Source organism: Ictalurus furcatus, chromosome 3, assembly GCF_023375685.1.
Source record: "Ictalurus furcatus strain D&B chromosome 3, Billie_1.0, whole genome shotgun sequence".
Lineage (NCBI taxonomy): Eukaryota > Metazoa > Chordata > Actinopteri > Siluriformes > Ictaluridae > Ictalurus > Ictalurus furcatus.
The window spans coordinates 12,822,872-12,832,681 of record NC_071257.1 but is presented as its reverse complement, the minus strand read 5'-3'; the positions used below and the strand labels follow the sequence as shown (position 1 = coordinate 12,832,681).

General features: G+C 36.1%; 1 protein-coding gene across 17 annotated transcripts; it reads left to right on the top strand.

Moving 5' to 3' along the window:
- Positions 1 to 2,335: 2,335 nt before the first annotated feature.
- Positions 2,336 to 6,995, top strand: LOC128604897 (zinc finger CCCH domain-containing protein 11B-like). Of its 17 annotated transcripts, XM_053620039.1 has the most exons (10): positions 2,336 to 2,501; positions 2,624 to 2,724; positions 3,076 to 3,147; positions 3,305 to 3,424; positions 3,555 to 3,669; positions 3,945 to 4,054; positions 4,540 to 4,654; positions 4,864 to 5,205; positions 5,849 to 5,978; positions 6,223 to 6,989. In XM_053620039.1, the coding sequence occupies exons 3-8, from the start codon at positions 3,094 to 3,096 to the stop codon at positions 5,061 to 5,063; spliced, it is 714 nt and encodes a 237-aa protein (XP_053476014.1). In that variant the 5' UTR covers positions 2,336 to 2,501; positions 2,624 to 2,724; positions 3,076 to 3,093; the 3' UTR covers positions 5,064 to 5,205; positions 5,849 to 5,978; positions 6,223 to 6,989. The 17 variants fall into 17 exon arrangements, 9 of the variants coding, with proteins under 9 accessions (XP_053476014.1, XP_053475988.1, XP_053476010.1 ...); XR_008385394.1 differs by adding an exon at positions 5,318 to 5,507 and having other exon boundaries at positions 2,336 to 3,147; positions 3,264 to 3,424; positions 4,895 to 5,205; XM_053620013.1 differs by adding an exon at positions 5,424 to 5,507 and having other exon boundaries at positions 2,336 to 3,147; positions 6,223 to 6,995.
- The last annotated feature ends 2,815 nt before the right edge of the window (positions 6,996 to 9,810 follow it).

The following is a 9,810-nucleotide window of genomic DNA, read 5'->3' as shown; positions in this document are numbered from 1 at the left end:
AGCCCTTATATAAACAATTAATTCAGCTAATGCAACAAATTAAGGCCAAACAAAAGGTAAAAATTATAAAATGATTCACAAAAATGTCACTCAGTGTACATGATCTGTCAACTAATATATATGTATGCATGTGTGTATGTCAATTAATGTATATTAATGTTCGATATACACCGTTTAAAAGTGTGGAATTAATGTTGTTCCTAATAATCATAAATCCATGTTATTGTAGACGAAGACGTGAAACAACTCCAATATTAAATGGCACTGGATTACTTCATAAATTTAACATCATGGTTAGGAAACTGTTATACTGTATAAGTATAGTGCTGGAAATGATTCTCTAATCACACACTCCTGTTCTCAATCACACTCACAATCATACCACACTTTAAAAGAGACTGTTCATTCACTAGACTTTTGTGAAGTAAACCTGCAGTTGATCTAGTCTCTGTCGTTGCCAAGCCGTTCTATTGTGTTGTACTTCTGATTCTGTTTTGCCCTTGATTCTGATTACCTGCCTTACCTGCTCTAGTCTGTTTTCCTGATCGCCTAACCTTTGCCTGTCTTCGTTGTTGATTTTGCCATTACCTTTGGATTATATACTCTTCAATAAAAGCTCTTAACTGCATTTGCATCCATCCTAAACCTCATTACATGACAAAATACATATTAGCCTAAATGTTCCACAAGTTACTAATCTTATTTGCTTACATGCTTACTGTATCATTGTATGCCCCATATTGAGAAATAAATACAAACACATTGTCTACTTTATTAATCACACCTAGACTTTAATTACATTCACCTTACCTCACAGTCAGTGCTCAGTTCCTCCTTCAATACTATTACAGTTCTGCATTATTTAAGACAAATATATAATGAAGCATTTCTTTATTTCTTATTGTTTTTGAGCACATACTGTTAGCTTATTTATCAAATATGAATATATTTACTGAAACGTTAAAATCAATAGAATTCCAATACAATGTTTTTTCTGCCGTAGGAATGTCTCAGTGACGCACTAAATTGACAAAGAGTGGTGTAAGAATGTTTATTGTCCAGCAGTCAGTACAGAGCTAATTGTCAAATGTTTTAATGCTCGGAATCATTTTCACTTCAAATGTGTTACTGTATTGCTTGGTTCTGCACATCACTAGGATAAATATATACATTTGATCATTTTTGTTCATTCATTCTGTGAGAAATTTTTTGCTTGCACTCATGCTTAATCACACAATTAAAAAAATTCCATCAGAGAGTTTGAAGAAAACCTTCCCTGTGATCTGATACTTCTCTACAATGTTAGGTGACTTTCCAGAGGCAATGTAATATCTCATTTTCTTGAACTTTTGAAACCAGAGAGTTCCTGGAAGAAAAGCACTAGGACTATTCTGAACTCTCTGAATTTTTGATTTGGTGGACACAATGAAACTTGATCTCCAAGGGAATGTTAAAGATGCTGCCTGACCTGGTGCAAATAATATTTGCATCTGTCCACAAACTCAAGCTATTCAAGACGCATTTTTAAAAGGGAGAACTAACACATTCTCCTTCTGTGTTAAATGCAAGCACATCAGATTATTGAATTTTCTGAAGATGAGAGACTCAAGTCTGTTCTGAGGGAGGGAACCTCAATGAAGAAGCATGCCAATGTAAAACAGGCTGCACTGAGACTATGTTTGGGGCAACCTATGTTTGTGAATCAGTTTTATTTACACTGAAATGTGAAATCAAAGCTTCAGTACTTCCATGCAGAAGGAAGTGACTGCATCCTTAATCACTCCACAATCAAACTCACACAATCAATAATATGCATGCAATCAAAACGATACTCTAATTAAATGCTCACTGAAAATAAATATCCTGCTTAAAATAGATAACTCTATGGCATCTTTAAATGCCGGGAACGGGATTATGTGTCTTTCGAGTTTAGTGACACAGGAGCCCTCTGCATTGGCCTATTAATAATGTTTTAGGGTTTAGGACAAGTTTTTAGTGTTAAAGTTTAAATGGTCAGATTAATAACAGGTTACTATGACGATATACAGTGGCCCCAAAACATATTTTGACACTTAAAAACAACATGTAAAACCAAGTGGAATTTATTTAAATATATATATATAAAAAAAACATACCACAAGCTCACTTTTCAAGCAAAATATTTCCTTAAAAATATATTATGTTTAAAAATCTAAAAAGAATAGCTCTACTGTTCAAAATGAGACAAAGATGTATTCCTTTCTTTAAAATAAATGCCACTTGGTTTGACATGTTGTTTTCTAATGCAGTGGAATTTGTACATGAAGTGTCCAAATAGTTTTTGAGAGCTCTAGTTCTAATTCTAGAATGTAAGTTCTAATGTAAGTTAAAGTAACGGTTACTATAACATCCTTCTAAAATGATGACATAGTGAACACACACTGCATCTCAGTCTGCAGATCTCACCTGCGTTTCCCCTTTTGAACTATTTTTGCGCTATTGAACTATTTTTACGTTGTTGGGTAAGTAAAACGATTACTTTAAAAAATGTATTTGCACCTCAAATGAAATGCATGTGCCCTGCGATGGATTGGCACTCTGTCCAGGGTGTACCCTGCCTTGTGCCCCATGCTCCCTGTGATAGGCTCCAAGTTTCCCCGTGACCCTGAAAAGGATAAGCGGTGTAGAAGATGGATGGATGGATGGATGGATGGATGAAATGCAGCTTCTGAAACTGAGTTAACTGTCAGTTAACTGATGAAAATCAGTGCACAAATAGACTCAATGTAATTTGCTAGTATTAAAATGGAAAAAAAATATGAGACACCCTGGTTAGAGGACAGTCTTAGGAAACTACAGTATGTGGTACAGATTTTTGAGAATAATTCAGTTGCACCTTAAACAATAATACCTGTGTGTGATATATCCTTCTCAAAATCCACTCTTCAGTTTATAAAACCCACTCATACCCTCAATTTAAACCAGACATATTTTAGCATTTAAAATATATTAGCATAAAATATAATTACATAGAATTATTAGAAACCAGAGTAATCGTATCCCTCTCTGAGTATCAAACACCAAATGATCCTGCAGAAGAACTGAAGGACAACAATGAGCCACAAACAAGAGGACTGCTACTTCTTCTTTAACTGTACATGCACCAAGGTAGTGTAGCTTTTTATTATTTTTATTTATTTTTTATTATTATTATTTTATTTAACCAATATTAAAACTCTGTTGACTGAATGTTGACTTCTTGTTTCTGCTTTCTGTCCTGTGAGGGTTATGGAAAGTTTTGAAGCGTTCTTGTTTCTTCTGAAAGGGGGATCGCTGCCCTTTCGGGCACTGTGAAGCCACCAAGGGTAGTAGAATAGTGTGTAAATTCTGGCTACAGAACCGATGCTTAAAGAAGGCATGTAGATTTCAGCACATGTACGTCAAGGTAAGCTGGAGACTGCTACTAGCAACTTCACTGTTATTGGACAATTGTACAATTCAGGGTATAATCCAGACAAGGACTGTAGGCAGTCAGGCAGTCAGGTATTATCAACACACTTTACTGTGTCACACAGAAAAACCACAGAGAAGTCCAGAGCAACTGGGAAAAGCAGCCAGGCGGTTGCCGAAAGCCACAGACCATCAGACAGCACACTGTTCTCCAGGCTAAAAGTAAAACTCCACATGAAGGTTAGATAAAGCTCAGTTTTTCTCTTACATAGATTTGACTTTGTAATCGATGTCCTAATTTAGTTACAACTTATAAAAACTCATAAGTGTTTATATATATATATATATATATATATATATATATATATATATATATATATATGAGCAGCTTCAACTACACTGCTTCTCTCAAACAGTTGATCAGTTGATCAGTGTCACACAAGTAAAAGAATTCGATCACCAGCATTTGAATGACTTGTGTCGGCCTGCATGGCCCAAAATATCCTCATTTGCAGATATTCTTGCAAATCCATCACCGTCTGATGTGACATCTGGCCAGAAGAAGAAACTCTCAGGGAACGTTTGCTCGGCTGATGCTGAGCAACCTCACTGCAAGCATTTTAAGGTGAAACATTGAGCTCTACTACCTCTTTAATCATTAAGAGTAGATATCCCTGTTTTCCTTATCCCTGTATATTCACTTTAAGAGATCTTACGAACACAAACAAATTAAGCTGAATTGATACTGAATTATGGCTTTATGTGTGAGGTTTGTTAAAGGGTCTATTTTCATTGGTTCAAGATGTATTTAGTATTATATAGAATTACATTGTCCCAAAGCCACTTTCAGATCATCAGCTAGATGTAGATGTAGATTTAGATTCCTCTTACTTTATCATTACTCTATCATTCAAATGGAAATGTGCATATACTGTTTTACTCTCTATGCACCTTTCTAGATAAAAGATTCATACTAAAAGTACAAACTGTGTATCCTTGAGGGTACCACCCCAGCAACTAGGAAGTACAAAACAGTTTCCAAAACTGACTTCAATCTTTTAGGCAGTCAGGTATTATCTCACTAACAACACACTTTACCGTGTCACACAGAAAAACCACAGAGAAGTCCAGCGCAACTGGGAAAAGCAGCCAGGTGGTTGCGGAAAGCCACAGAACATCAGACAGCACACTGTTCTCCAGGCCAAAAGTAAAACTCCACATGAAGGTTAGAAAAAGCTCAGTTTTTCTCTTACATAGATGATGAGATTGACTTGGTAATCGATGCCCTTATTTAGCTACAACTTAAAAAAACTCATAAGTGTTTATATATATGAGCAGCTTTAACTACACTGCTTCACTCAAACAGTTGATCAGTTGATCAATGTCAAGAAAGTAAAATAATTCCATCAGCAGTATTTGAATGTCTTGTGTCAGCCTGCATGGCCAAAAATCTCCTCGTTTGCAGGTATTCTTGCAGTGAGGATGACCTGCCATATGTTGAAACAAATCTGCAATCCTTTCACCAGACTAGCCCAGAATCAGTCCTGAGTGTGGACACCAGTATTTGGACCAAATGTGAAAAGTTTTCTCAATTTTGCATTAGTGGGCTGCTTTACAGAGTCTCCAGCTTCTGAGAAATTGAAGGAAAAATCCATCACCTTCTGATGTGACATCTGACCAGAAAAGGAAATGCTCAGGGAACGTTTGCTCGGTTGATGCTGAGAAACCTCACTGCAAGCGTTTTAAGCTGGAGGACATTGCGAACACCCTTTTAAGGTAAGTCAACAAATATATATAAAATCACTTATGGTACTTTGGAATATTTCTTCCATTCTCTAATACATAAATAAACAGTGCTTGTCAGACTGTAATGGTTCCACCTCGATAGAACAACAAAGCAGTGAAACTGGCCGTGAGAAGGAAACCATTTAAATCTTCACAAAGCCTGCAGCTATGACTACTACGTGTGATCCACAATGTGATATCTGATTTAGGATTTTAGGTCAGATTCACATGTGAGCTGTTTCCAGAGCCAGGGCTGTTTGCTCTGAAAATTCAGTATAGAGTATCTCACAAAAGTGAGTACACCCCTCACATTTTTATAAATATTTGATTATATCTTTTCATGTGACAACACGCTTTGCTACAGTGTAAAGTAGTGAGTGTACAGCTTGTGTAACAGTGTAAATTTGATGTCCCCTCAAAATAACTCAACACACAGCCATTAATGTCTAAACCGCTGGCAACAAAAGTGAGTACACCCCTAAGTGAAAATGTCCAAATTGGGCCCAATTAGCCATTTTCCCTCCCCGGTGTCATGTGACTTGTTAGTGTTACAAAGTCTCAGAACAGGCCTCGAGTATTTCAAGTATTTGCAAGTATTTTATCAATTTGATTGCATTTGTGCCCTCCTTTATAGTGTCTCCTACTTGGATGTCAAAGAATGTCCATCAGTAAAGCAGCCACCTTCTGATGTGAGACCCAGCAGGAAGACAACGATTGCAAGGAGCATCTGCATGAATGATGAACCACCCTACAAGCGTGCCAAGGTGAGACATTTGATTCAACTACAGAAGACATGTGCATTACTATTAGCTAATTAAATTCACTGCTAACAAGCATCCAGTTAAATATTTTCCATCTGTTCCTTCATAATCAGAGGTCAGGTATCATATGCATAAATCTAAGTTCTTATGAATTATTACTAAACATGCTAAATTTCTGTTAACCAGTGACTCTGTATGGTGAACAATGATTGAAAAGTGAAGCCAAATTGTTTCTCTTCCCCTCTAGTTTCCCCATTATTAATCCAGGAGAGACAACGATGCCATTTTCCAGACTCTGCCTTAAGACTAATAAATACAAATAAAACTGCATGCTCCTAATATTCTTCAAGTGTCTACAATTTTTCCTGCAGACAAATGAGGAGACTCATCTTGATGAAGGCTGATATATATGGCAATTAATTTACAGAAAGAAGAGAGCATAATTCTGGGCCTAGTTACACAAAGGGCTTTATGTGTGAGGGTTTATGTATTGTCTGTTTCTTCTGGTTCAATATATATTTTAGAATAGCGTTATTTAGAATTGTCTCAAAGCCACTTTCAGAGCCTCAAACCTCAGTGAGTTAGGCAGTGTTTGTCATTAATGACACTAAATGGTCATGTGATTATGCCTTTGCACTTAAGATTTGTGGAATTTTTTTCATGTACCGATGATGGACTAATCTCAGGGGATATGTGCACTTCAAAATAAGCTAAATAACATTATGAAGAACATGTGAACTACTTTTTTTCCCCCATCAGCCTGTAAAGACAATGTTCATAATTGATTTTTATGAATTTAAATGATTGTTTTACTGAAAATAAATACGACTCATGTATAATTACTTACCACATGCTCAGTATCTCCTGCACCCTGTGTGTCCATGATGGTTTCTGGTCAGGCTATCTAATAAACAATCTCAGATAAATTAAACCAGGTCATGTGACCCCGATACTCAAACCAGAACAAACTCTGATATATGATTATAGGCTTGGGTGAAAACTTTTACTCATTCTCCCTATAGGATGCCAAAGAGAATGTATCTCATAGTGCATAGTCATTTTCCACTCCTGTCTGTTTAAGGGTTAATAAAAACTGTATATACATTTAAAATAGAATGTTACTATTATTTTTTTTAATAATGGCATGTGAACTACATAACTTAACCATGCTGTAAAACAGCTCTTTAATTACTACAGTTTGTGAAGGATTGTTTTGCACCCACTACATCTCAAACAGATTACCTAAGTAATATATAGACCAAAGCAACCTGGTTTTCATTGGGTTCATTCAGTAAATAAAAAAACCCTCAATACTCCTAATTTTCTTACTTAATCTTACTGAATATTGATCCATTTTCTTCAAAAAGGTCACATGACCAGATGGCTCAATAGTCTTTTCAACAAGCCCAAGTAAACAAAGTTACATCAACAGTCGTGTAAAACAGATGGAGTAGTTTGCTCCAAATACTTTGCTATACATTTTAAAGGCCATGACACTGATCATTTGATATTGATTATTGAATAATTTTGGCTAATACATGCATGGGGCAGCATGCAGTGTTCAACATGGACTCAAGTCTCACCCCTCGGTAAAAAGAGCCAATCACCTTATTAGTTAAGCCATTACCAGGAAATGTGGATATAGGGCTCTTTGCTCAGTTATGGAGAAATGTGCCATCAGTGGAGCAACCCAGAGAAATTCATTTTATTGGACCCAAACACATTATTTATTCCATTTTCTGACCGATTTTAACAGTCATTTCAAGTTCTTGTTTGAAACGCCATGTTGTCTATCTATTTCTGGTATATGGGTCTTTAACAATTTTAAGTAGATACAGTGCCCTCCACTAATATTGACACCCTTGTTAAATATGAGCAAAGAAGGCTGTGAAAATTTTTCTTTATTGTTTAACCTTTTGATCTTTTGTTAAAAAAAAAAAATTCACGAAACTACTCTGCGCTCATGGATATCAAACAATTGCAAACAAACTAGGTTTATCAAAAAATAATATATCTGTTAAATACAGGTCTGCAACAATTACTGGTACCTCTATGAATTATATTATATTATATTATATTATATTATATGAATTATATATTTTAAGTTCGATATTCCCATTGATATTTTGGATTTATTTTAGTACACCTGGGTGACTAGCTACAGGAAACTGGTCAACCATGACTTCCTGTTTCACAGGGGTAAAAATATGAGGTAACACGCAGGCCAAATTCCCTTCATCATTCATAACAATGGGTAAGTCCAAGGAACATAGCTGTGATGTGCGGTAAAAGGTTGTTGAGCGCACAAAATGGGAAGTGGCTATAAGAAAATAGCACACGTATTGAAAATGCCCATTTCCACCATCAGGGCAATAATTAAGAAGTTCCAGTCAAATGGAAAGGTTATGAATCAACCTGGAATTGGACGTGTGTCTCTATTGTCTCAACACACTGTGAACTGGATGGTTCGAGTGACCAAAAAATCTCCAAGGATCACAGCTGGAGAATTGCAGAAGTTAGTTGTGTCTTGGGGTCAGAAAGTCTCCAAAACTACAATCTTAAGTCACGTACATCACCACAAGTTGTTTGGAATGGTTTCAAGAAAAAACCTCTACTCTCATCCAAAAACAAACTCAAATGTCTTCAGTTTGCCAGACACTACTGGAACTTCAAATGGGATTGGGTTCTGTGGTACGTTGAAACAAAATAGAGCTTTTTGGCAATAAACACCAGAAGTGGTTTAGGTGCACAGAGAGGTAGCTAGGGCTTGGCGATTTATCGATATGATACCGATATCGTGATAAATGATTACGTGATAGACTTTTCTGAGATATTGTTGGTATGATGATGTAGTTATGTTTTTAATAATTGTAAATTAAATGGTACTGAATGGATGCTATTGATTTGACGTCATTTTTTTTTTTTTTTTACTTAATCTTCTTTGTCTTTGTAGGCATTACAGAAAAGTATCGTAAGTAAATATTGAACTTTTTGTTTATTTTATTACTGTTTTATAGACAGTTTGTTAGCTAAACTATATATTGTGATATACATCGTGTATTGTAGAAATGCCCTCAAGTATCGTGAGATGATATTTTGACATATCGCCCAGTCCTAGAGGTATCCATATGGAAGAGTACCTCTTGTGCTGGTACTTTAATGTTCTGGGGATATTTTTCCTACCAGAGGACCTGGACCTTTTGTTAGGATACATGGCTTCATGGACTCTATCAAATATCAACAGATATTAAATGAAAACCTGACTGAAAAACTGACCCCTGACCCAATAATGATAAGCAGTATAGAAAATTGATAGATGGATGGATGTCATTACATATACAGTGCCCTCCACTAATATTGGCACCCTTGATAAATATGAAGGCTGTAAAATGTGTCTTTATTGTTTAACCTTTTGATTCTTTGATATTATCAACAGAAATTAAATGAAAACATGACTGCCTCTGCCAGAAAGCTTAAAATGGGCCATGGTTGGATCTTCCAAGAGACAATGATCTAAAACATACATCAAAATCAACACAAAAATGATTTACTGACCACAAAATCAAGGTCCTGCCATGACCATCCCAGTCCCCTGACTTGAAACCCATGGAAAACCTGTGTGTTAAATTGAAGATGAGAGTCCACCACTGTGGACCTCGAAATTTAAAGGATCTGGAGAGATTCTGTATGGAGGAATGGTCTCAGATCCCTTGCCATGTATTCTCCAACCTCATCAGGCATTATAGGAGAAGACTCAGAGCTGTTATCTTAGCAAAGGGAGGTAACACAAAGTATTGACTAAAAGGGTGCCAATAATTGTTGCATACCTATATTT